The sequence below is a fragment of the Triticum aestivum genome, chromosome 4A (assembly GCF_018294505.1).
Source record: "Triticum aestivum cultivar Chinese Spring chromosome 4A, IWGSC CS RefSeq v2.1, whole genome shotgun sequence".
Taxonomy (NCBI): Eukaryota; Viridiplantae; Streptophyta; class Magnoliopsida; order Poales; family Poaceae; genus Triticum; species Triticum aestivum.
The window spans coordinates 94767038-94794558 of NC_057803.1; the positions used below are offsets into that span (position 1 = coordinate 94767038).

General features: G+C 46.1%; 2 protein-coding genes and 1 long non-coding RNA gene across 6 annotated transcripts; 2 read left to right on the forward strand and 1 right to left on the reverse strand.

Annotated features, from left to right (window-relative positions):
• Window positions 1-1445: 1445 nt before the first annotated feature.
• On the forward strand, window positions 1446-5294 carry LOC123085361 (mitochondrial phosphate carrier protein 3, mitochondrial). Its single transcript, XM_044506986.1, has 6 exons — window positions 1446-2065; window positions 2156-2517; window positions 2614-2657; window positions 4352-4566; window positions 4718-4842; window positions 4944-5294. Exons 1-6 carry the CDS (start codon window positions 1775-1777, stop codon window positions 5020-5022), a joined length of 1116 nt encoding a protein of 371 aa, XP_044362921.1. The 5' UTR covers window positions 1446-1774; the 3' UTR covers window positions 5023-5294.
• A 470-nt stretch (window positions 5295-5764) lies between these two features.
• On the reverse strand, window positions 5765-9099 carry LOC123085362 (splicing factor 3A subunit 2). Its single transcript, XM_044506987.1, has 7 exons — window positions 8843-9099; window positions 8580-8749; window positions 7356-7432; window positions 6821-6886; window positions 6642-6716; window positions 6489-6563; window positions 5765-6399 (listed from the first exon to the last, which is right to left on the reverse strand). Exons 1-7 carry the CDS (start codon window positions 8992-8994, stop codon window positions 6052-6054), a joined length of 963 nt encoding a protein of 320 aa, XP_044362922.1. The 5' UTR covers window positions 8995-9099; the 3' UTR covers window positions 5765-6051.
• A 1126-nt stretch (window positions 9100-10225) lies between these two features.
• Window positions 10226-15312, forward strand: LOC123085363 (uncharacterized). Of its 4 annotated transcripts, none has more exons than XR_006439704.1 (5): window positions 10226-10360; window positions 10609-10863; window positions 11408-11555; window positions 11695-14995; window positions 15087-15312. It is a non-coding gene; the product is annotated as an uncharacterized lncRNA (long non-coding RNA). The 4 variants fall into 4 exon arrangements; XR_006439703.1 differs by having other exon boundaries at window positions 11695-13380; window positions 13686-15312; XR_006439702.1 differs by having other exon boundaries at window positions 11695-13380; window positions 14065-15312.
• The last annotated feature ends 12209 nt before the right edge of the window (window positions 15313-27521 follow it).

Sequence of the window (27521 nt, forward strand, 5' to 3'; positions counted from 1 at the left end):
CTCCCCCCTCTAATTCTCCGGCGACGATTAGCTCTGCACGGTGAAGCGCTCCCGGATTGTGAAGACAGTATGCTTGCAACCAAATAGAGAGGTTGTGCTTTCGGTCTTCTGTTCGAGGGATCGTTCGAGGGCGGTTCGTGGGATCGTCATCGACTTCGAGGGACTCAAAGTACGATCTACATCGACTCATCTATTTCCGCTGCACTCCCGGAGTCGGTAATGATCATTGGTCACAACCCGTTAGGCATCTTCATATTGTTCCTGGGTGATCGTAGGGCGAATTTTTTTGTTTTCTACTATGTTACCCAACACACAACACCCGTTATTGTATGCGTATCGTAGGGTGATCATTGGTGACAAGCCGCAACGTCTGCTGCAACGTAGGGGAGGGGCAGCCAGATGAAGACGCGTGAGATCGGATCTCGGGGGGAAGGGTACGCCGTGCTTGAGATGGGAGGCCCCGTCATTGTCTGCGTGGCGGGGAAGAGGCTGCCGGGGGAGGCCGTCGGCGCTGTCCGAGACCGGATTTGGAGGAGAGGTGTGGAGGAGGAGGGCAGTTGGGCGATGAGGAGAAACGACCCCGCATCCGCCATCCCAGGGCCCGGCAAGACTTCACCAGCCGGCCCTCCAGCAGCGGCGACGTGGGGATGGGCGGGAGGTGGGGGCGGGCCGGTGGCGGCTGGGTTCACGTTGATTCGCCCGGCTCGGCGACGCGAGGGTCGGGTCCGGGCGTCTAAACAGGCGCAATCCACCGATAGATAAAGCTCAACGTCATGTATCGTGTGCTTCAGTGGATAAGATATTGATACGGGTGAGTTGGCATACCGATAAGATATTCTCCCTCCGTTTCTAAATACTATACTCCCTCCGTTTCGAAATATAGTGCGTCCTTGGTTCCCGCACTTCAACTTTAACCATAAATTTAACCAATGAGACCGACTGTGGTGGGAGCAAAATTTATACCAATGAATTCGTATTCAAAAGAACTTTTCAATTATATAAATTTTGTTCCCGCCGTAGTCAGTCTCGTTGATCAAATTTATAGTTAAAGTTGAACTTCAAAAAACATGGACGCACTATAATTTGAAACGGAGGAAGTATGACGTTTTGATAGTTTAAACGAGGGAGTACTTATGAAAGAGGCGTTCTAGCTGGACTCTACTCTAATCGGTATTTCCAGTGGTTGCTAATTGCCAACATGTCAACTATCACCGCCACCCACTGAGGGTCTGAAACACTAACAGCAATCAAACCACGTGAGGCATCATCACAGATTCACAGTATCCACGCCCGCGATGCACGCAGACGGCGCCGGCCAGTGTACCGCGCCAAGCATACCCCTCTGCGTCAACTGCACGCAGGTGGCACCTGCGATGCACGTAGACGACGACGCCGTGGCAGTGTACGTGTACCGCGGGCGGCATATTCTCTCCGTCGATCGATCAGACACCGCAACCTCCCGTCGCGTGTCGGATCTTTTCCTCTCGACAGGCGGTGGGGTCCGTCCCGCCCGCTGCGCGCGGCGGCAGCATCTCGCCACCCAATCCGCACCCAAATCTCGCGTCGGCGTCCCTCGAAAAAGCAGCCGCCGCACGCCACTTCCCGTCTCGGCCAACCGCCGGCGCGGGAGAGCAAGGGTAAGGGCGGCTCTCAGCTCAGCTCGCGGCCTTCGCCCGAACCCCCTTCCCCGCTGCTCCCCCTACCATGCGCGTCTCCGACCGCGACGACCTCCCGAGTACCGCGCCCAGCTCCAGCTCCCAGCTCACGTCCCCAGATGGTGAACCGCGACAAGGCCGGCTGCCCCACGGCCGCGGCCACGCTGCCCCTCGACCGTCTCCTGGCCTCGCTCGCCGCCAACGCGGAGCAGCTGGGGAAGAGGTGGGAGATCGCCGTCCGCGACCGGAGGGCCAGAGCGGCCGAGCGGAGGATGGAGGCGGATGCGGCGCCGCCGGTGCAGCTGCACACGCCGCTCTTCTATGCCACCTGCGCCCTCGGCGGGGTCCTCAGCACCGGCCTCACCCACCTCGCAGTCACGCCGCTCGACCTCGTCAAGTGCAATATGCAGGTCTCTGAAGCAGAAACAGGCTCCCCTGCTGCTCCTGTACAAGCTTCCTGTGCCCTAATGCTAATTTCCAACGGGAATTGCTCTTCGCAGGTTGACCCTAGCAAGTACAGGGACATCTCGTCTGGCTTCGGTGTGCTGCTCCAAGAGCAAGGTCTTGGTGGGTTCTTCAAAGGCTGGATGGCCACGCTGGTTGGGTATAGTAGCCAGGGAGCTTGCAAGTTTGGTTTCTACGAGTACTTCAAGAAGTGTTACTCGGACATTGCTGGCCCCGAGAATGCTGACAGGTTGAAGACCGTCATCTACCTCGCTGCATCGGCGTCGGCTGAGGTAATTGCAGATTTAGCTCTCTGCCCCATGGAAGCCGTCAAGGTTCGAATCCAGACCCAGCCGGGATTCGCTCGATGCCTAACCGATGGGCTTCCGAAGCTTGTCCGGTCCGAAGGTGCCTTTGGGTATAATAGATACTGCATGTCCTGTACTGATTATGTTATGATTGGTTCTATTCAAGATACTGCAGAACACTCTTTAACACTCTGTGTTCATTTCAGGCTTTACAAGGGAATAGTTCCTCTTTGGGGCCGCCAAATTCCTTGTGAGTCGAATTCATCACAAATTATATTTTCCTACTGTATTTGCATGCCAAGGGTTAAATAGTACATGACCAAACAATACTAGTAGCGCTGATACCAGAATCTTCTTTTAGCTTGTTTCCGATAGAAACAATTTTAGAGATTCTTTAGAGTGTTAAAGGCTAGAAATTTCATGGGAGCATAGAGTTGGGGCTGACATGATTCCAGGATGCCCGTGAAACTGAGTTAGCCATTTATCACTGCTGCTTTTCTAAAGACTATACAAGTTTGGCACTACTTAATTTCTGTAATTTTGACCTAGTTTGCAGCCCTCCTCAGCCATGAAAAGCCTAGTTGATTTTATTGTTTCCTACTATGAAATGTGCAATCCAGATCATATATAGCTGCCACAGCAGTTGATTGTTGTTATTAGCAAAAGGACGACTTTTAACCCTAAACTCTAGTTTACAAGTGATTCCAGCTAACGAGGATGCCAGCTTTTGCCACATTATTAAACAAATCAATTGAGAGAGAACATATGGAGAAGTATGACATGAGGAATAGTGAGAGCACTATGTGGGTTTAACCCAAACCATACCCATCCGGCCATTGTGAGCTGATTTGTTTGATGACATGGCAGTTCTATAGTAGCAATGTGGCAGACATGTGGTATCCATAAAAATATATGGAAAGCATGACACTAGTGGGCAAATTACAAATCAAAGAAATATAATTTGGTTGAATATGGTGCTCATGGATGAAGTACTTAATTGTTCAACATGACAATGAAACAGTTTTTGCAGCCATCTTATACCCTTTTAGTAACTGCCACGCGGCGATGTCGTACGCACGTGCGGCCATGTAGACGGAGTCGAACGTGCCGATCCAGTAGCGATAGCCATTGCACTGGAACTCCACGACAAGTTCCCGGACGGCTTCTTCCGCACTCCGAAGAAGCCGGTCTTGCTCTTGGAGATTTTTTTGGGTGGCATGGCAGTGGCGCGGTTGCGTCTGAGCGTCGAGTCGAGCACCGGCGGCTGGCGGAGCTCGAATTGGGCGGCGGCCGGGCTTCAACTGAGGTGGGGCAGGGTGTCAGAGCTTGAATTGGACAGCGGTAGTGTGGCGGCGGAAAAGCAGGGCAGATGCGGCCGACGGAGCTCGAATCGGACAGCGGTAGCATGGCGGCGGAAAAGCAGGGCGGATGCGGCCGACGGAGCTTGAATCGGGCGGCCGCCGAGCTTCAACTGAGGCGGGGCAGGGCGCCAGAGCTCGAATCGGGCGGCCGCCGAGCTTCAACTGAGGAGGGGCAGGGCGCCGGAGCTGGGCGGAAAAGCTGGGTGGAAAAGCGGGGCGGATGCAGCCGATTTGAAGGCGGGGGATGCTGAAATGCAGTAGAACCCATGGTGGAGGGTGGGAAGGCCAGATCTGGCGGCGGGGTCTGGTGGGCGGGCGGCTGTGGTTGAAGTGGCGGTTGGCGGTTGGCGCGCAGCTGGCCATTTTACATCACCACGCGGCTGGTGATGTAAATCTGCATCTCCAAGTGTTGTATTTTACATCACTTGGAGCAGGTGATGTAAAAATTTATACATCTACATCATCTGTTGGAGCATTGTTTTTAGGCCTGGTGATGTAAAAGTTAGTTATTTATACATCTACATCATCTATTGGAGATGCTCTTAGGTGTGTGCCCTGATCTACTTTTCCATTACCTTTGCAGACACTATGATGAAATTTGCATGCTTTGAGACCATTGTTGAGATGGTGTACAAGCATGCTGTGCCAAAACCAAAAGATCAATGCAGTAAACCATTGCAGCTAGCAGTGAGTTTTGCAGGGGGGTACATTGCTGGAGTCTTGTGTGCTGCTGTCTCTCATCCTGCAGACAACCTGGTGTCTTTTCTCAACAATGCAAAGGGAGCCACTGTGGCAGATGTAAGTTGCAAGTCCTATTCCAGTAAATAATTAAAATCTCAGAACTGTTAACTATATAGCTTACGCCCATCTTGCTGCCAGATGGTATTCACTTATAGTATCAATATTATGGTAATTTTGAACTGTTCTGATCAATTAATTGTGCTTCCAGGCTATAACAACCATTGGGCTGTGGGGCCTTTTCACTCGTGGCCTTCCACTCCGTATTATCATGGTCGGTACTCTTACCGGAGCGCAATGGGCAACATACGACGCGTTTAAAGTATTTGTTGGGCTGTAAGTATCCCTTGCTGTGTATTACATGCATCTCTGACATCATCAACAATTTATGCCGCAATACCAAATTATCTCATGGTTGCTTGTGATTAATTCTCCAGACCAACCACCGGGGGAGTCAGCTCTAGTTGTCATGCTGCCACTACTTTGCACCGAGTAGATCATGAGAAGCAGAACTGACCGCACCAGGGAAGGTCTTGTGCTGAGTTATCTGTAACCGGAGTAGATGTATAAACCGGCACCCCCGGAGCTGCTCTGATTCTTGCAAGAGCTCCAGCATTGGAGGATGAAGTGTTGAATGTACACCATGAGACTTTCTTTTAGCCGGTTAGGAAATTTCACATTCAAGGGGTTTTTGTTTGTTGCTACCCCCTTGGACGTTGGAGAACATACAAGGAACGAAACAAGCTTCAGAGATTGATTTGTCTGGCGCATTGGCGTAATCATCTGAATACATCTTGCACATGGCCTGTGTCGGCCTGGCCTGTTTATGCAGCCTACATAATCAGAAGAATGAACCATAAGAATTGAAAATAACTGTTAAGTATCCAGAATGTATTAAACTCAACTATCTGAACCTAACTTTATACATCCTACCACGAAATCACTGGTTCTCAAACTACTGATTTTGCCGTTTTAGATGTCATCCGTATAGCTTTCATGGGTACCAGAATGATCTCGACTATCCGAACCTAACTTTAGATAGAAAATGCCTACCACAAAATCACCGATTCTCAAACCACTACAAAGTGCACAGTTTCTAGCGCTTTGCTGAGTATTTTTGTGGCTCAACATGATCTTGTAGCTTTTAGCAAAAAAGTCGGCTTCACTTTGTGCTTTCGGTTACAACCAAACAAATGCACTACAGCAGAACTAAACAGATTAGCAAGAACATGAACCGCTTCATGAACAGATTGGAACATGATGCTCATAAATCGCATTTACCATGATAGTATACCTTGAAGAGCACTCTGCTTGCCCAGGAATATGACAATTACACAATCGTGTGCCAAAGGGATAACGTCCAAAAACGAAGTTACAAAGAGATGACAAACACAAACAGATAAAATGCTTTGCTTGAAAGCGCACTTAAATAATTTAATCTGCTTATACAGTAAAATTTCAGACAACAATGTAGCACATACTGGTTTGGATAAAGCAAGTGTTCAAAATTTGTAGCCTGATCTCTCTTGCCCACACTCAGATCACCTACTGCTGAGGTCCAGGGTAGCCTTGCATCGGAGGGCGTGGCGGAGGTGCTCCAGGAGTAAAGTTAGCCATTGGACCACCAGAAGGAGGTGGAGGTGGTATTGAACGCGGAGGACCATTTGCAAGCGGAGGCGGAGGGGGTGGAGGTTGAAGACCGCTCATTGGTGGTGGCGGGATCCTAGGGGGCATTCCCATAGGTGCATTCGGTGGAGGTGGCGGCAGAGCCTGTGGCTGGGATGGTGGCCTTGGTGGAGCACCAGGAGGGCCTCCTGTCCCATTTGGGACAGTACCAGGAGCTGCTGGTTGTCTGTTAATCTCCGGTGCTCTTGGCTTGAAGTATAGTTGCAGCTGTCGTTAAAAAAAGTGAAAGTTGTGAAACAATATTGCTTATAAAGGCAGCTAAATGAAATGGCAAAAAACTGCATAGAAAAACTCACAATGTATGACTTCTTGTCCGGATCCCAATACGAGAAAAACTTGTCTGTTGATTTGTCAATCTCTGTGCTTGGTATCTGCAAATAACAGACAGTATTAAGTATATACACATTGGCTAATGGGTCTGATGCAGCAGAACTTTGCAAGAGATGCACCTTAAAGCCAATGACTTCATAGGGCTCCGCTGCAAAAAGCAGATATTGGTACCTCTTATCCCAAGATTGGATTTTCTGTAAAACAATAGTAGTAAATTAGCAAATGGAAGATTATTAACAGTAAAGCAACATATATCAGGCTGATGATGCTCACACATTAGCCCAGGGCCCTTTAATACCTGTTCATATGATGCCATGAAACGGTGCCTTGGCTTGCTATTATCTTCGATTTCAGGATACTCAATCTGAAAACAGAATGCCAAAATTTGTCACTCCACTACCCCAGTGTACATGGTTATTTAAATGCTCATAACAAGAGAAATCGATAAGAGAAACTGGCTGATTATGTAGCTATTTGTCACTATTCTGAATGTGTTAACTCTTCAGTAAAGGCTGCTTTATCAAAAGATAAACTTCTAGATAGCATTGTAAAATTGATTTGCCAACGGGAGGCAAGTAAAACTGTAGAAAGAACATACTAGTATATGAATAAACTATAAAAGTTGGAAACGAACCTAACTTAACTGGTATCACTATAAGATCCTTGCCATTTGTAATTCAGATGCCTACATGACATGACAAATGACATCGATTGAAAAATGACAAAACAGTGTCTCTAGATACAGAAGATGGTAATCGAACTTATTTGATCATGTACAAATCCTCTATTGACCAACTCTGAGAACAAGATGTACAAGCACGATAAATACTAACCTCAAAGAGAAAAGAGTGTTGCTTCGTGTCAGGATCATACTGTTTAGTTACTGTATATCCAGGTCTGCCAATCTTAACTGCAAAGCAAAGAAACATAGTTATAACTTATGAGGATAGTTACCAAGATAACACAATTAGGTGCAGAAAACAAAATAGCATAGCTGTACTACCAAACTGGAACAGAATACAAGGGTCTAAATAGCTAATAAAAAACAACGCCTTTGATGTTTGAACATTTCCGGAATCGGTGGAACAAAATTAAGCCTAGCTTCCGATAGATTTGTCTGCCCTGTGAAGAACTTCTTTTCGAAACTGCTGTACCACAGAAAGTTATCAGAAGTATCCAGTGTTCCAAGCATGAATGCTTATGCCACATGGCCATTAGTTCAGCAACACCAAAAATCATATCACTAAAATTTAAATAGTCCACAGCAGCTTTTCAAGGCTGTTTTAGATGTATCCTCTTTATCTAGATTTGAAGACAACCAAGCAACCCAATATCAACCTTATAGACACTTGGGTTCCCTTTAATTAATCAAGGGATATTATTTATCGGAACAGGGTATTACTTTTCATTGTTGCCTTATTGATATATCAATAGTTAAAGACACGCCTAAACCGTGGATAAAAATGAAGATCGGACTAATGTGAAGTTAATGTTCACATTCTGCTATCCAACAAAACGCTCTAATTTGGCCGTCCCACTCTCATGCCTAAAATTATCAGAACACAAAGCAAGGTATAAGATTGTTAGTTGACGGGGCAAATTTGACACACAGGGATATTCATCCATCCTGCAACAGTCCTCAACTAGTGTGCTTGCAACACTGAATACACAAATAAACGTTATGAATTCACATCGAGATGAAACTTGAAATACCACCAAGATCTTCAAAAACAAAAAGACCTGATATGATCATTGCCTCCCTCAAAACGTCAAGTACATTCATTACAAAAGTAAAGAGATCCAAGGCTATATGCAACTCGGTATGGCTCACACTAAGTACCCTGAACAAACCTAGCGCAATAACATTACTGAAACCGATAAAAAAACACAGACCAAGCATCTGCAGAACTAAAATAGCAGGCCCTACCCAGTCAAAAAAAAGGCAGGCCCTGCATAGTGGAACGATGCAAAGTCACGGCAGCTTATGAGAGAACCTTAATTCTACTACTAGTAAACTGCTCAGGTAAAAAAACAGTGAGAGTTAATTCTTTACGCACCAGACTTGCGGGGCGCGAGCTTGCGCTTGTTTGGCTGGGGCTGCGCGGGCGCGTCCTTGGCCTCGCGGGCGGCACGCTTGGCGAGGTTGGTCTGGTGCCGCTTCCCCTGCGTGTGCGCGAGGTAGTTCCCCTCGTTGTTGTGGAGCGTCAGGCAGAGCTTGCACTCATAGCTTGACACACGAGAAAACGAGCGGAATCAGCGGGCAGAGCTATGCGAATCGAGAGCACGAAGAATCTAGGGTTTTGCGGGCGGGGGGGATTACCTGCCGAGATGGTTTCGCATGAAGTAGGGGTCCTTGGCGAGGTCGATGGTCTCGAGCGCGAGCCGGCGCAGGCGCTCCCGCCGGTCGATGGCCTCATTCTGGGAGGTGGCGGCGCCGCCGCTGCCGGGCTTGGAGCCCCACTCGCGGTCCATGGCGTCTGCTCGGCTCGGCCGCCTCTCGAGGGTCGAATCGCCAGACCTCCGGCTTCGGTTCGATAGTGTTTGTTGCGGCTCTGGTCGGTTTTACTAGAAGGTCCTTCAACCGACCCAAGCCCAACTTACCGACCCGCACTCAAGTGTGTGTGGTGAGCGTGGCACGGCATCTTGCCTGGATGGGCTTTACCTGGGCTTTTGTCTGTCTGTAAAAGAAACAAACCCAAACAACACGACTATAAATTTTTTAAACGTATATTCGGTGCACTCGAAGTTTATGTGCGACGCCCGATGTTCAAAATTGATGATAAATTTTCTCTGTTTTTTGAAATAAAATATGTCCATGTTATATATCTACATGCCATAAGTTTTAACTTATAAATTCAACTCACAGCTTATAAAAAAAGAGAAATTATGCTATGAATAGCGGTTAATTTGAATTGGCTATGAATTGAGCCATTAACACTGCCACTTTTTTTAAGGGGAACATTGCCACTGTTGAATTTGTTGTTTCCGTCTCTCAAGCTCTAAGTTGAGTATGCAATCGAAACTTTATCAAATATTAGATGCATGGTGTGTGTGTGTGTTATACTGAGTATTTTCGTATATATATTTACAACTTATAACATGAGTTTTTATGTTGGATGCACCGATTGCACAAAAACTCCATGATAAAATGCTCTACCAATGTAACTGTGATCTCCACAGGCTGCAACAGCACCCTCGATGAAGGCCAGGTGATGCAAAAGCCCCCCCCCCCCCCCCCCCCTTCACTGAGTGTTGTTAGTGAAAATGATGTAATAAGTTTTCCCTCCTTTTTAGACTATTTGCTTCTGGGTTGCGGCCAGAGCGCTTTTAGGCATTCTGCCATAAGATTGTAATTTTGTTTTTCTACTCCTTCAGTTGTAAGGGGGCTTGTTTTGCTATTACTGAATACTTTGATTCATTGATATAAATGGAACCGCGGACATGGTCCCTTTCCTTCTAAAAATATATAAAAATAAAGATTTTCTAATTTTGTCGGTAGTTTGACAAATATTATGAGCAAATGTTGTACCACTAATGGATAAATACTTCGGTCACTATCAGACTTTGTCGGGATTATTATAAGAAATTAAATTAAGCACTTTCACAATTGAAACCATTCAGCTACGCATCAAAGGCGATAGCTCACGATAGCCACGTCGGCAACGGTACGAGACAAAAAAAGATTTATCAGGCCCATCACATCGTTTGCTTTTTATTATAAGAAAAAGACAGGAGGAGAAAATCGCCTTCACAGCCCCTTCTCCGCCCTCCGCCTCGTCCTCTTCTCCGGCGCCGCCACCCCACCCCTTCTATCCAGCGGTGTCGCCTCTCCTTCCCGGTATGTGAGCCGCCGCCCCTCCTCCTCCTCCTATCTCCCGCCGTCTCGCCGCTGCAGTCGTCCCCGTGAGCAAGCTATCTAGGCTAGGGTTCATCGGAAAGAAAGGAAAAAAAAATCCCCATTCCCTCCGCCGTCTCCTATGCCCCGCTGCCCGCCTACTCTTCCTCTCTGCAGCATCGTGTTTATCCTTGACGCAGAAGGATAGCGCAGACTGAAGAGACGCCCTGCCGTCGTGCTCCTTTTTGTAGGGACGGGGACGGGAAAGGGAGGCCCGAGGGCGGCAAGTTCCGTCGGATGGTAGCGGCCGTCGCCTCGGAGGGCGCAGGGGGAGGCGCGCTGCTCGCGTCGCTCATGGAGCCCTGCGAGGCGCTCTCGTTCTGCACGGAGGACGCCGGGGGCTACTTCCCCGTGGAGTCCACCGCCCGGGCGCTTGTGCGGCTGGCCGACGCCGAGGTCGCCAGCCCCGGCGAGATGCTGCTCGCCGTGCGCGCCATCACTTGCAGGTATTTTCAGGAATGGAGAGAAGCACCCTTCTCTCTTGTGTGATGCAGCTTCGAGTTCTTTGTTTCACTGAGTATTTTTGAAAGAACTAATTGATCTTCAAAATCCAAATATATGTACAATTCAGATATTTCACTGAGCTTCTGTTTTTGTGGAAAGCAAATATATGTACTCCAAAATCCAAATTGATCTTCTGAGTCAATTACTATGGCATATTTTTTCCTCATCTACATACTTTTACTGTTTTACAGATTGGTTTTTTGCCTTTTTGTGGCATCTTTCGTTTCATCTGTTAAGATAGCCACAACCAGTGACTTAAACCTCTAATATCTTGAGTCAAGATTCCTTCTTAAAGTGAAAACTTCCGTTTATTCTGCTGCTGCAATGATTGGCCATCTATATATTTGGCTCTGGCTTACAGGTGGCATTTCTTTTCCCTTTTCTATAGGATAGAACTTTTCACTGTAAGCTGCTAACTTAGCAGTAACCTACTATTCAATTTACATGTTGTGACTACAGATAACAAGGTTTGTATTTTCTACTCAGGTGGTTGGATATTAGTTATGAAGGTTGTCCCTGGATTTTTGCTCTATCGAGGACTGCATGACCTTGGTCAATATGCATTCTTGGAAATTCTCTGGGAGCCAGCCATAAAGAAGGAATTTCTACTGTATCTTGTGGCATTCTTAGTCAGGTAGGTCCCATCTTCCATCCTTTGTTTTATGTTTCTTCTATTGTTTAGTTTTCTTGATAACCAGTTATAGTATTGGTCTTACACATGTATTCTTATTCTTTGTTTGTGAGGATAAACATTTCTATGCTCGCTTTTGTAGGTACTAAATATAACCAGATGAACTGTTTTTGCAAACGACTGAGTGCTAATTGCACGAGTTCAAAGATTAAGCTGAGTCCGATCTATTTTTCTGTCAATTTAGTTTGAAGGTAAATCGTTTTACAGTCATCCCGTTAGAACTTGACCAGACAACATGCATGGTGGTTTGTAGTTTGTTGACATAAATGTCAAACAGTTTATATCTGCATAATTCTAGAAGTGCTCTCTTATAATAATCCTCGGTACAAGTTGTATCAGACTAGCAGTATAATGTTGGATGAATTGATTTAATTAATTAGTGACTATTTTTACATGAGATGATCATTAACTTTAGTTATGTATGTGAAATATGCATAAAGAATTTTTTGTGTTGTGCCCATGTCGCATGCATATATGATTTCCTTTTGCTACGTATGTATTCATGTATATACCACATCCATTTGGCTAAGTTGCTTGCCTTGCTTACTTCTACAAATAAAGTCGTTTCATATTGGAATTATGAAACATGATTTCTATTTTCCTTGAAGACCAAGGAATCATATTTTATTTATTTTCTGGAAAAGATCAACATGCTAATTTTTCCTTAGTCTTATCCAGAATTTGTTATTGCCATCAGAAGGTGTACTACTTGACCATGCAGGATACAAGGTGTCACGATGATTTGATGAGGTAAGGTAATCGTTGAGTCATGTTGTCAAATGCTAATGGATGGAATTTCTAATGTATGGCTGGAACAACAAGTCGGTGATGATATTGCGACGTCTTATTTGAGAACTGTAGACATGGTTTGCCACGCTGGACCTTGTGAAGATTATGTCTGTTCTTTGTTTAAGACTAATTGTACACATTCATGTTGCAAATATTTCTTCGGTTTCTGTTCTCAAGGGTATAGTAATGCAGAAATGGCTAAATTTTACAAATTGTAGTACTTCTTGTGAGCAAGCATTCAGTTCAAAAGCTGCCTAACATGCTGGTAACTTGCTAAATTAGGCATATAATATTATAATTTTAGTTTCATCTGAGAACTTCTCTTTAAGACAATGGCAGTGAACATTTGTTTCCGACAATGACAGTGGATATCGTATATTTTGCTCTCTAAAAATGAACTATTGTGGTGTTGTTCACCTATCAATGTGCCATGTTTTCTATCTAAGAATATGCCACATTTGCTAAATAAACCAGCTCATTAAAGTGATGGACAACTAAATACTTTTTATAGAGCTAAAATAATATATAGGCAACCAAACAACCTTCCCTTTCAAAAAAAAGCCAAGCAAACATCTGGGTAACTTCCTGGCGCGGTGGAGCACCCTTGCCCACTAGTACATATTGTGAACCCTCAACTCATACAATTTTGAAGAAAACATGAATTGGATATATGGTGCATTTTCTTCAAAGTATGGTATATTTAGTTGGAAAGAATGACATTTTGTGAAGGAAGAAACTGCCTTAAATCCCTTATGATAAGCATGCGGTTGATCTGGGTGCAACTCATATGCACCAGAATACTTGGCTATAGCATGTTTTGTTAGATCCATTCTTAAGAAAATGCATTATTCTTGAAAGGCGGCACGCTCACTGCAGCTTGACCACGTCATCCCTGCCAATGCCGATTAGCTCAGCCTTGGTGGCGGCGGGCTCCTGGACCACCTCAAGCAGGCGCCTGCGGCGGCGGCCGACATGTGAGGTATGCTCTTTGGTACTAACTCTTCATTCTCGACATCTGGTTGTGTCTGTTCCTCATATTGTCTCCAAATACCGGTGCGAAAAGGCTTTCTTCTAGATCTGCTCATTATGGTTCTCCAAATACAATACATTCAATGATATTGTAGTTTTTGTGGGCTTGTTCTTTATAAGAAAATAATTGTACACATAGCACTATAGTTAGAAGCAGGTCTACGAAGGCATGGCTTCAAAATTCCATATACATGTTTTGTTCCTTTTCCTTTCCATATCTATGGTTTTCATACTAATTTATGTTTTCCCCTCAAGGGAGGACATGTGTATTTGAGAGAGGGTTATGGAAAAGAAGGGGCTGGACTAAGAGGAAGGAGTGGAATCACATGATGTGCATTGCATTTCTGTCTATGCAATCCAGTTATATACTGATAAGGCTTTATACAATAATAAGCTCCCTATCTGTTGAACGTCACAATTAGTACAGAGGCACAAGTCATTTCTGACAATTGAAGATCAAACAAACAATACTGCAGAATTATGCCAACATAAGTTTTTGATGTACATTGAGCTTGTCAGTTTTACTGTCACCTTTAATTTTGGAGACATGGCTAACTATTTTCTCCACTATTTGGCATCTTCCTATGTTCATCTTGACAGTCTGGTTTTCTATGATCTTGTTTTCTATTTGCAGGGGCAAATTATATTTCAATGATACAAATGGCTGATGTTAGTTTTGGTATATATGTGGTCAAGAAGGTTGTCAAGTAGTGATGGCCTCAGATTTGTTATGGGGCAGTTTTTTTTAATAGAGCGCTTCTTGCGCACAAGCACTGGAACCATCGGTCTATGACATACATGATTCTCTATAACTTCTACCAGAATGCTTTCTTTGTGTTAATGCTCTTCTGGTACATATTCCCTCCTCTGTGTGTTTCTCATATGATGTAAGCTCAGTATATCTGTGTTACCTTTGTTACCTGTCACCTACAATTTGACTATCCAAATGTATGAATATACGGAAGAATCATCCCGCACTCCCTTTTGGCCTTTTTGGACCTCTTGTAATGTACACTGGTCTAATTAAGTTCTTAATGAATTGATTTAGGCACACTACATATTCTGTAACTCTTGTGCTGATAGATTAGAGTACTGCTTTCTATTCCATTATCTGCACATCAATTCCCACAGTAGTGGTTGATATTCTAGAAGACTTACTCATAATAGTCATAATACCCTTCTTTATTGTCTGAGACTATTGAGGCAAAGCTTCAAAATGAGGGCTACAACCTGACACTCTTCTGAAACATAATGGTAGATACCTTGTAACAAAGCCTTGTCCTTTCCTATGTACATTTCTTCACATATAATATCAGTTCTGTTTCATGTAGCAGTCTTCTTTGTTAGTAATGTTCCATGTTTCTGTTTACATGTACGTTCATTAATTTTCCCGTTTGAACCCCCTTAATTAGTAAGGTGAGCTCACAAGCTTGGGTCCTAAACCACAAGAGCTCGAGAAAGTCGTCATACATTCCTTCTGCAGGACACTAGCAACCTCGGATACAAGTACCCGTGGTGGTTTCTCTGTTCTTAGGAGACATGCTGAAGATTATCTTCCTCGGACGGTTAGCATTGCAAGCACTCTTTGACTCCACTTGATGTCTACAATATTTCTGGCTTATTGAATGATATGGTTACTTGCAAGACATGTCGCAGAATCCACATAGAACCGGGTGGCATTTTCCTCACATTTCATGGTGATTTTAATTTGAGCATTCAGCTTGAATACCCTTTAAACTTTCTGTCGTTGTGCTCTTATTGTTTTGGTGTAGCACTTCATGTCACAACTGAATGTTGAATTCTTACCACTGTAGAAACTTCAACATATACTGATTCATTAGATAATGAGTATGTGTGAGCTCTCTTTGTCTTTCTGGTTGAATGTTGAATTCTTACCACTGCAGAAACTTGCAACATATACTGATTCATTAGATAATGAGTATGTGTGAACTCTCTGTCTTTCCGGTTCTACCTCATGCCATCAGTGTTTTGTGTTTCAGATTCCCTAATCTCCCTTGTATTTAAGCGTCATTTATTTAGCTCTTCCGAAATTTGTCGCCAAAGTAAGTGGAATGGGCGCTTTCAACCTGGCACCGCCCAGATTTCTCTCAAGAGGCGCCACCAGGTGGCGCCCCAGCCCCTAGTCATACACAATAGCTTGAGGCCTTGAGCAGCACGTACAAGCTTTGCTCATTTTTTTACTAAACACACTAACTGCACTAGTTTTTTAAGACAGTATCTACACAGACGCTCATACATACACACATACATTTCCTAGTCGATGTTAACGTGTCCTCTCATTGAATGAACATCGCCGGAAAGACTATAATAGTTTTGTGGCCCATCGAAGATGTAACAATGCCCGTCTACCAACCTGAAAACATGACTGCACTAGTTGTTGTGTTTGTCACCACAACGACGCTAAATGTTGCACACTGATTTTTTTATACTTCCTCGGGTTTTTATCATTTATGCCATCGGTTATGTCCCACTACTCAGTTTTGCCACTAGGAATTTCAACTCCTCAAAAATGTCATTGCTTTGTTAGACATATACTCAAAAATGCCACTGGACACCATTATTGTAATCTCAAATCTCTTTTGCCATGTTATAATGACATAAATACCTATGAACCAACATGCCCGCTCTATCTCGCTACAATAAAGTGTGGAGCCCATTTGTTCCGAACAACGTTCTTATTTTCCTGTAAAATTATTCGCTTGGTTAATCTTGACAACTGGGCCAACACTTATCATTGTGAGATAGATAGAACGGACATGTGGGTCTAAGCTTATTTTTGCCATATAACATGGTCAACGGATTTGACCTGAAAATAATAATGTCTAATGACATTTTTTAGCAAACATCTAAAGGAACGATGGCATTTTTGAGATATCTAATGGCATTTTTGAGCAAGCATCTCACGAATCGATGGCATTTTTAAGTAGTTGTATTTTTTAATGGCAAAACTGAGTAGTGGGACACAACTAGTGACATAAATGATAAAAGCCTTTGTATAATACGTGGGGATGTTGTAAGTCAGTTTAACCACCAGGGTGAGTGTTTCGCCGGTTGCCACGTGTCCTCAGCTTAAAAGCCTAAACTCTGGGGAAAAAATTGGGAGTTGCACGATTCCAAGCAGATGAAGTGGTCGGATCGCCATTGGAGCGGTGTTCCAAGCTCCTCGGTCCTTCACGCGATGGGGGTGTCGACCACTACAACGGACTGGGATACGTCCACACGGGCCATCAGCCCCTTCACATGCGAGTATGCGTACAGAACAGTGGTGTCGGCCCACAGCACATCGAGGAGACACTCCTCGTGGCTGGCGGCCGGATCGCCGATGGAGCAGTGTCTCATACTCCTCGATGGCGGCGACGACCATTACAATAGACGAAGACACGGGCTTCACGCCAGATGACACATGTGTATGTCGCCGATGCCGGTCTCCCTGTGCTGTCGGGTCGACAACTCTGTATTTTATGACTGCTCTGGCCAGATGTGACTGTTGTCTCACCGACGCATGTTGCTGCTCCTTGCTCCCCGCGCTACACCTTGCAGTTGTCGCCAGCAGCACGATGTTTTTTTCACTAAGATAGTTTTAGTTTCTGGTTTCCTTATAGTTATGGCGATCGGGCGAACGGGGTTGGAGGGATGGGCATGGGGTCCGCTGTAGGATCGAAAGTATGTCTAGAGGGGGGGTGATTAGACTACTTGACCAAATAAAACTTATCCTTTTTCCCAATTTTAGTTCTTGGCAGATTTTAGCAACTTTGGACAAGTCAAGCAATCTTAACACAATTCAAGCAAGCACGCAAAGAGTATATGAGCAGCGGAAAGTAAAGCATGCAACTTGTAAGAATGTAAAGGAAAGGGTTTGGAGGATTCAAACGCAATAGGAGACACGGATGTTTTTGTCGTGGTTCCGATATGTGGTGCTATCGTACATCCATGTTGATGGAGACTTCAACCCACGAAGGGTAACGGTTACGCGAGTCCACGAAGGGCTCCACCCACGAAGGATCCACGAAGAAGCAACCTTGTCTATCCCACCATGGCCGCCGCCCACGAAGGACTTGCCTCACTAGGGTAGATCTTCACGAAGTAGGCGATCTCCTTGCCCTTACAAACTCCTTGGTTCAACTCCACAATCTTTTCGGAGGCTCCCAAGTGACACCTAGCCAATCTAGGAGACACCACTCTCCAAGAAGTAACAAATGGTGTGTTGATGATGAACTCCTTGCTCGTGTGCTTCAAATGATAGTCTCCCCAACACTCAACTCTCTCTCACAGGATATGGATTTTGTGGAAAGAAGATTTGAGTGGAAAGCAACTTGGGGAACGCTAGAGATCAAGATTCATATGGTAGGAATGGAATATCTTGGCCTCAACACAAGTGTAGGTGGTTCTTTCTCAGAAAAAGTAAGTTGGAAGTGTAGGTTCGTTCTGATGGCTCTCTCCATGAATGAAGAGGAGGTGGAGGGGTATATATAGCCTCCACACAAAAACTAACAGTTACACACAACTTGCCAAACTCGGTGGGACCGAATTGATAAACTCAGTCAGACCGATTCAGCAAATCTAGTGACCGTTAGGATTTTCGGTGGGACTGACATGCAACTCGGTAGGACCGATATGGTTAGGGTTAGGGCATAATGTAATCTCGGTGAGACCGATTACATAAACTCGGTGAGACCGATTTTGGTAATAAGCTAACCAGAGAGTTGGTCAGGTAAACTCGATGGGACCGATTCGCTCATTTCGGTGAGACCGAAATGTTACGAAAGGGAAACGGAGAGTTTACATTGCAATCTCGGTGGAACTGATCGCTCATCTCGGTGGGACCGAAATGTTACGAAGGGAAACAGAGAGATTACAATCCCATCTCGGTGAGACCGAGATCCCTATTGGTGAGACCGATTTGCCTAGGGTTTGTGGCAGTGGCTATGACATCCGAACTCGGTGGCGCCGGATAGAAAGAATCGGTGGGGCCGAGTTTAACTTTTGGTTTAGGTCATATGTGGATCTGAGAAAGTAGTTGAGGGCTTTGGAGCATATCACTAAGCATTTTGAGCAAGAGCCTCATCAAGCAACACCTCATCCCTCCTTAATAGTATTGGCTTTTCCTATAGACTCAATGTGATCTTAGATCACTAAAAGAGAAAATGTAGAGTCTTGAGCTTTGAGCTTGAGCCAATCCTTTTGTCCTTAGCTTTTTGAGGGGTCCACTTTTCTCATCCATGCCATGCCAATCATTGAGCTTTCCTGAAATATTAATCTTGAAATAGCATTAGCTCAATGAGCTATATGTTGTTATGAATTACCAAAACCACCTAGGGATAGTTGCACTTTCAATCTCCCCTTTTTTGGTAATTGATGACAACATATAGATCAAAGCTTCGACAAATGATAATAAGAATGAAAAAAATTGTCGTTTTGAGAAGTATGTGAAAAGCAAGAGCTCCCCCTAAATTTGTGCATAGTTTAAGATTTGCTTTGGACTGCAAATGCACAATGAGTTAGGATCATGGGTTACTCTTCCATGTCACATACATCTTGGTGGAGCGCTCAAAATGATAATAATTAAATACATGCACTCATCACCAAGCAAAGTGAATGATCATATGGGGATATAAAAGAATAATGTCATCCAACAAGCATTAAGGTAGCATATGATCAAACACATGATCATCCAAGTATCACACAAAAGCATAAAGTATCTCAAACAAGCAAATAACAAAGTTCAACCACCAAACAATAAGAGAGAACAAAAGCAATACTCTCTCTCGAAGCCTATGATCTATACATTTTCTCCCCCTTTGGCAACAAGTTACCAAAAAGTTCATAAAAATGCATATTGCTAGATCGACTCTCGGGCTTGGTCTTCAGGTGGTGGTGTAGATAAAACGCCAAGGACGAAGGCATCAGTTGATGTAGATGGAGCTGGTGGAGTGGGTGCTGGAGCTGGTGGCACTGAAGCTGTAGCTGATGCAGATGAAGTTGCTCTGGTGTCTGTAACTGGCACTGCAGCAGATCTCTGTCCTCTGGGCACTCTAGAAAAAGCATCAGTGGTAGACTTGCCCTTCTTCTCCTACACTTCATTCTGAAGTTGCTCAACAACTGATTGTATCTCAGTTACCTTCACATCTAAGTCATAGAACTTCTGCTCCACGATCCTCTCCAAGCTCTCCTGGTTTTGAGTTAGGGTGGCCAATCCTTTCTCAATCCTCAGAGTGGAGGCAATCAAGTAGCCAAGCTGATCTTGCTCTTCAGAAGATACTGAGATGCCTCATCAATGGTTGGCATCCTTGCAGCCTTTTCAGTCCTTGCCTTGTCCCTCTTTGCTTGTGCTTGCACAGAAGATGGTTCATTCTCATCCATCACCACAGTGTTGTCCTCAAAGTCTGGGTAGATGGGCATATGTTCCTTGTCCAAGAGATATGTGCCAGTGCCCATCTTGGAGTTGATTAGCTCATGGATCTGTGGGGCATACCCACAACTTCTCTTCTGATCTGCAACTGTTCTCTTTATGGTTTCCACAATTAGGCTCATGACTTTGAACTTTTGAGGCACATCAAATATGTGAAGCAGGTTAATTGCATAGCCTCTGATCATCTTGTGATCACCTGACTTTGGCAATAGAGTGTGCCTGAGGATCTAGTTGATTGTTGGCAAAACTGACAGAAGGTAATGTACTGATCCAAATTTGTGTGTCTCAAGAGCAGCATCTGGGATCTCTTTGTACATATGTGCCATGGTGTTGTGATCCTTCTTCTTCTTGGCATAGACATCCAAGTCATCTTCATTCTCCTCAGGAGCATTGATCAATTTTGCCCATTCTTCAACTGTTGACTGGTACCTAGTACCTTCAGACATCCAAACAATCCTTCCATCTAGTAGAAATGAGTTGTGGAGTAGAACTGCATAATAAGCTCATCATTCCACTTTGTGAGCTTCTGAGCCACAAACTCATCAACTCCACATGCCTTGAAGCTGTCATATACACCAGGGAAGTGATCCTCATTTTTCTCAATGAATTTCCAATCAACCCGTCTCATGTCACACACTATGGGCTTCTTGTCAAGTAACACTATCTCATAGAAGTCATGTTGTTCCTTTGTATGGAACTTGTAGTCCACAACAGTCCTTCTCCTGGTGGCATATGGATCAGACTGTCACGCCCTCGATGCGGCTATATCTCCCACGTGTCGAAGCACGCCTTAGAGGCATAACCACATTGAAAGCAATGTCGCAAGTGAGGTAATCTTCACAACAACCCATGTAATGAATAAGGGAAAAAGGTACATAGTTGGCTTACAATCGCCACTTCACACAATACATGAATAAAGCATTACATCATCCCGATACAATCAAGGTCCGACTACGGAACCAAAATAAAAGAAGACTACCCTAAATGCTACACAGATCCCCGATCGTCCGAACTGGGCTCCACTACTGATCAACTGAAACGATACAACACAAAGAACGAGATCTTCATCGAGCTCCTCCTTGAGCTCGGTTGAGTCACCTGCCCGGTAACATCGACACCTGCAAACTGGTTTGGAAGTAAACTGTGAGTCACGGGGACTCAGCAATCTCACACCCTCGCGATCAAGACTATTTAAGCTTATAGGTAGGGAAAAGGTATGTGAGGTGGAGCTGCAGCAAGCACTAGCATATATGGTGGCTAACTTACGCAAATGAGAGCGAGAAGAGGAGGCAAAGCATGGTCGAGAAACTATGATCAAGAAGTGATCCTAGAACAACCTACGTCAAGCATAACTCCAACACCGTGTTCACTTCCCGGACCCCGCCGAGAAGAGACCATCATGGTTACACACGCGGTTGATGCATTTTAATTAAGATAGGTTTCAGGTTTTCTACAACCGTACATTAACAAATTCCCATTTGCCCATAACCGCGGGCATGACTTTCGAAAGTTCAAATCCCTGCAGGGGTGTCCCAACTTAGCCCATCACAAGCTCTCACGGTCAACGAAGGATATTCCTTCTCCCAGGAAGACCCGATCAGACTCGGAATCCCGGTTACAAGACATTTCGACAATGGTAAAAAAAGACCAGCAAAGCCACCCAGATGTGCCGACAAATCTCGATAGGAGCTGCACATATCTTGTTCTCAGGGCACACCGGATGAGCAAGACGTCGGGTAGGCCAGCCCAGAGTTGCTCCTGGTAGCCCCGGACATCGCTCAGTTGGACCAACACTTAGAGAAGCACTGGCCCGGGGGGGTTAAATAAAGATGACCCTTGAGCCAGCCGACCCAAGGGAAAGAAAAGGCTAGGTGGCAAATGGTAAAACCAATGTTGGGCCTTGTTGGAGGAGTTTTATTCAAGGCGAACTATCAAGGGGTTCCCATTATAACCCAACCGTGTAAGGAACGCAAAATCAAGGAACATAACACCGGTATGACAGAAACTAGGGCGGCAAGAGTGGAACAAAACACCAGGCATAAGGCCGAGCCTTCCCCCCTTTACCAAGTATATAGATGCGTTAATTAAATAAGAGATATTGTGATATCCCAACAAATATCCATGTTCCAAACATGGAACAAGCTCCAATCTTCACCTGCAACTAACAACGCTATAAGAGGGGCTGAGCAAAACGGTAACATAGCCAAACAACGGTTTGCTAGGACAAGGTGGGTTAGAGGTTTGATATGGCAATATTGGAGGCATGATAAATCAAGTGGTAGGTATCGCAGCATAGGCATAGCAAAAGAGCGAGCATCTAGCAAGCAAAGATAGAAGTGATTTCGAGGGTATGGTCATCTTACCTGAAATCCCGCAAGGAAGAAGAACGAGTCCATGAAGAAGGCAAACGGACGTAGTCGAACGGATCCTCACAAACGCGACATTATCGAAACTAACTCGAAGAAGCAACACCGGAAAGAAGCAAACAACATGGTAAACAACCATCACATAAACATGGCATGATGCACAACCAAGTATGATGCATGTCCGGTCTAAATATGCATGACATGGCAAAGTGCAACAACCAAAACTACAAATTAAGTGGATCTCAATATGCAACGGGTTGCATATTGACGGAACACCACATCAATTATTTAGTTCTCTCTCGGTTAGGTACTCAACAATATTAAATGTTGGTTAGCATGGCAAGAGGTGAAGCATAACAAAACATTTTAATTGTAACAAATAACGAATCCGGTAAATCCCCATATGCCTTAGTAATTTATTGCAACAACAATCTAAACATTTTAATTGTTGTTATCATGATGCGGATGACATGTGCAAGTTTATGCAAGTTTTAAGGAAAAGTAGACATGACAAGATACGAGGCATTTGTCGCCATGGCGGAAGGAAAAGGGGTGCCACAGCGGCGAAACGGAAATGTTACCATGGCAACATTCCGGTGATCCGGCAACTCAAATGAGATGCTAGTGCAAAGGAACAAGTGTGGGTGCGCGAAACGTGCAAGAGTGACGGGGAGTGATCCCGGATACCGGGTGTCCCAGGAGACGACGGTAACAAGGCAAAAGAGGGGCAACATGCATCAACAATTCGAGCACGGAGCAAGCACGAGCATCTCATACATCACACATGCATTAGTTCACGGGCGGTCGTCTCGGCGGTTATACCTTTCGGAGCGTGCATTATCGGAACGGATCAAGTTTGAAGCAGAGAAGGGGAAGTAGACGTTCTCGGGACTTTCGTAGTGGAAGTAGTCGTTCTCTCATGCTCTAGGGTCGACGTTAGAGGTTCTCGCGATCTCGGCGACGGTAGTGGTACATGTTTATTGGTAGTCAAACATGACGATCCGGAGAGGGTACTTGGCAAGATGCACGTCGTCGGTAGTTGTACAAAATCGTTGTCGGACTTGACAGGTTCGAGGTCTTCGGACATAGTGGTACATGTTCGTTTTTCGGAGAGGTACATGGCGTTCTTCGGTCATAGGTACTTGACGTTTTGCTACCCTGGTCTTCGGCGACAGTCGTTGTACATGATGTTGGGGTACTTGTCGGTCCGGTCTTGACGGAGTAGATGTACACGTTTCGTAGATGAACTTGGCGTAACCGTGCGGTAGTCGAATTTGAGGTGGTCTTGGACCGGGTGATCTTGGTGATACAATGATCGTAGAGGTACTAGGCGACGTTTCCATGAAGCACAAAACGAAGCACCCGCAAATAGAGGCAACCAGTGCCCCGGTGCTTTGTACGCCGGTCGATGCACTTGTGGCCGAGCAGAGGAGGAAACAAGGGCCTCCAGAAGAAGCATGGAGTGGCCTGCGAGGTCGGCCGTGGTGATGGTGGTGCAAGCTAGAGGAGGCAAGGATGAGGCGTGATGGCGAGGAACGCGCCAGAGCATTTGCAGGGCGAGGAAGAGGCCGGCAGGGGCGCGACAAAACATGGAGGCGGGGCCCTCAGGCTCGAGCGGTGGCTCTGTCTCGGCGAGGCTGGCAAGGCCGAGGCGGCGAGGCCGCAGCGCCATGGGGACGGAGGTGGAGGCGAGGCGAATCGCGACGAGAGGAAGGGGAAGACTACGGAGCTCCTGTTGGTGGTGACGAAGAGAGGCGGCGGCTCTCCTGGCAGGAAGCAGCGGGCGATGGCGATGGCGCTGGTCGTCGATGGTGAAGGGGCATCGGGACCTGGATGGCTTGCCGGCGAGGAGGCGCCATGGCGACCAGGTTCACCGGCAGCAACCTCGCGGGCAAAGGAGACTGGCAAGATGCGGTGCTCGGAGGAGGCAAGCGGGAAAACGCCGTAGGCGCTCGGGGCTGCAGAGGCGACGGGAGGAGGGAGTGGGGCTTCTCCCTGGTGCGTTGCGAGGAGAGCGAGAGGAGGGAGAGATGGGGATCGGAGAGAGAGCGAGCGATGGCATCAAGGGCGTGGCGGCGGCCACGGGAACGAGAGAGGGAGAGGGTGCACGTGGGGAACGGGCTAGGGTGGGGGCGTCTGGGCCTAAAGGGCCGGCCTAGCTAGGAGGCCCAAGAGGCCGACGGGGATGGACTAGGCCTAGAGAGGCCTGCTGGACTATGCTCTCTCTCTCCCTCTTATACTTTAGCAGAAAACATAAGTGAGAACAAAAAAAGAAGAGAGGGTTAGTGAGGGAGTCCTGGATTAGGGGGTGTCCGGATAGCCAGACTATACCTTCGGCCGGACTCCTGGACTATGAAGATACAAGATTGAAGACTTCGTCCCGTGTCCGGAAGGGACTTTCCTTGGCGTGGAAGGCAAGCTTGGCGATATAGATATGTAGATCTCCTACCATTGTAACCGACTTTGTGTAACCCTAGCCCTCTCCGGTGTCTATATAAACCGGAGGGTTTTAGTCCATAGGACGAACAACAATCATACCATAGGCTAGCTTCTAGGGTTTAGCCTCTCTGATCTCGTGGTAGATCTACTCTTGTACTACCCATATCATCAATATTAATCAAGTAGGACGTAGGGTTTTACCTCCATCAAGAGGGCCCGAACCTGGGTAAAACATCGTGTCCCCTGCCACCTGTTACCATTCGGCCTAGATGCACAGTTCGGGACCCCCTACCCGAGATCCGCCGGTTTTGACACCGACATTGGTGCTTTCATTGAGAGTTCCTCTATGTCGTCACCATCAGGAAGGATGCCTCATCCTATCTTTAAAGATGGCACCGTTGCTAAGGGAGCTTTGGCTGTCGGCCAGACTCTCAGGCTAGGTGGTTTCCTTATGACCACCTGTTCGGCTGCTGCGCCGATGATGACCTCTCGGGTCATCAAAAGCAATCTTCACGTCAGCTCGGAATTCGCCGAGCAGCTAGATCCAATGGAGCTCTCTTCCCTAAATGAGCTCTTGGATCGCTTTGCCGCCCTGGGAGTCGCTACGGATTACGACCAGATTGGGTCTAAACCCGATCTGACAGAGATTAACTCCCCCAGGTCACCCACCATGTTGCCGTGGTAGAGGGACAGTGCGGCGACCCTTCATCTATCTTAAGGACTAGATATGTCCGGATTCCCGATCCCTCCAAGTCGGATACCCACGGAGGGGAGGACATCACTCAAGACCTGAACTTAAAGTCAGGTGACGGGCTAGATTCATTGGACAACATCCAAGAATCCAAACTTCCGAGTTCGGAAACTCCTTGGCCCCTGGGTCTCAGATTGGGTGGGGTTTCGAATTTGATTCCGCCCACCCACCCGTACATAAGCGATCTATCCCAAATTAGGCAAGAGCCCGAAGAAACAGTACATCATTACTGGGCCAGATTCCTCCTGATTATGAACAGGATAAATGACTACCGCGAGGAAGATGCAATTTCATTCTTCTGCAATAATTGCATGGATAAGGGAATCCTCAACGCCATAAGTCGCCATGATATTACACGCTTTGCTGACTTGGCGTCCATAGTACGAAAGTACTGTGCGATGGAAAGCGCCTGGAAAACTGAAACAAAATTTTGGGACAATCCGGCCTTGAATACAAACCCGGTCCGAAATAAAAGGGTGCATCATCGTCAGACACTCGGGTTCAATACCAAAAAGCAAAAGCCCTCTACAGGGCACGGAACCGTACTGGAAGGATGGCTTGATGGACCCTGTAAAATTCACAGTGCAGAGGGTGCCACACCAACTCACAGCCTTAGAGCATGTTGGATACTCCGGCAGGTGGCAAAATTTGGCGAAGATCTTCTAATTCCAGAAGCCACAGAAAGCCACCCCAGAGAAACCAGTACGGTATTAACAATCTTCGAGACTTTCGCATCAAATAATATGCGAAAAAGAACACTCCACGGCCTTGCCGAAGTCTACCAAGTAGCAACAATAAACCCATGGAGTGACACGGCTATTACTTTTAACGCCAGTGATGAACCTAAATTCCGAACAGCCCGAGCACCAGCCGCATTGGTCCTCAGTCCAATAGTGGACAACTTTCGTCTTACCAAGGTACTCATGGATGGCGGCAGCGGATTGAACCTCATTTATGAGGAAACCCTTCAAAAAATGGAAATAGACTGGAACCGCATTAAGCGGAGCAGCACAACCTTTAGAGGAATAATCCCCAGTCGGGAAGCGCGCTGCACAGGAAAAATCACACTACATGTGGTGTTCGGCACACCGGATAATTACAGGTCCAAAGAGGTCACATTCCAGGTGGCCCCGTTCAGTAGCGGATATCATGCTCTGCTAGGGCGGGAAGCGTTTACAGTCTTCCAAGCAATACCCCATTACGGGTACATGAAGCTCAAGATGCCCGGGCCTAACGGAATCATCACTCTCATTAGTGATCTAGACATAGCACTCCGCGCCGAAAACAAGACAGCCGCACTGGCCCTCGAGGCACTATCCGAAGCCCTAGCGGCTGAGGAACTGACTGCGCTGCGCTCCACGGTGAATAGGGACGATGTGATACTTGATAAAAGATCCAAGTCCACTTCCTTTAAACCGGCGGACGAAATAGTCAAATTCCAGGTCCATCCAACGGACCCCAATAAAACAACTTCCATTGGGGCACAGTTAAACCCTGATGTAGACGCCGCACTGTGAGAGTTCCTACGAGAGAACTGGGACATTTTCGCCTGGCACCCTTCAGACATGCCAGGAATCCCATGCAGACTGGCCGAACATAGCTTAAATATCCTAAAAGGATTCAAGCTAGTCAAACAGGCTCTTCGGCGTTTTTCCGAACCTAAGAGACAGGCCATGGGAGAGGAACTAGCCAAGCTATTGGAGGCCGGATTCATCAAAGATATAAAACATCCGGACTGGCTAGCAAACCTGGTGATGGTACCAAAGAAGGACAAATCCCGGCGCATGTGCGTTGATTTCAAAGACCTTAACAAGGCTTGCCCAAAGGATCCCTTCCCTCTTCCCCGCATCGATCAAATTATCGACGCTACCGCAGGACACGATTCATTGTGTTTCCTCGACGCATACTCCGGCTACCATCAAATAAAGATGGCAGAGTCAGACCAAGCCGCAACGGCATTCATCACACCATACGGCCCATTCTGCTTCAACACAATGCCCTTCGGGCTCAAAAACGCCGGCGCAACATATCAGCGCATGATTCAGACATGTCTGGCAAACCAGATCGGCAAAACAATGGAGGCATATGTAGATGATGTGGTCGTT

Coding starts and splice junctions, on each gene's coding strand:
- LOC123085361 (XM_044506986.1), top strand. CDS start 1,775: ATGGTGAACCGCGACAAGGCCGGCTGCCCCACGGCCGCGGCCACGCTG. Junction 4,567..4,717: donor AGGGAGCCACTGTGGCAGAT/GTAAGTTGCAAG, acceptor TTGTGCTTCCAG/GCTATAACAACCATTGGGCT. Junction 4,843..4,943: donor TTTAAAGTATTTGTTGGGCT/GTAAGTATCCCT, acceptor TTAATTCTCCAG/ACCAACCACCGGGGGAGTCA.
- LOC123085362 (XM_044506987.1), bottom strand. CDS start 8,994: ATGGACCGCGAGTGGGGCTCCAAGCCCGGCAGCGGCGGCGCCGCCACC. Junction 8,750..8,842: donor ATGCGAAACCATCTCGGCAG/GTAATCCCCCCC, acceptor TCGTGTGTCAAG/CTATGAGTGCAAGCTCTGCC. Junction 6,400..6,488: donor CGGACAAGAAGTCATACATT/GTGAGTTTTTCT, acceptor TTTTAACGACAG/CTGCAACTATACTTCAAGCC.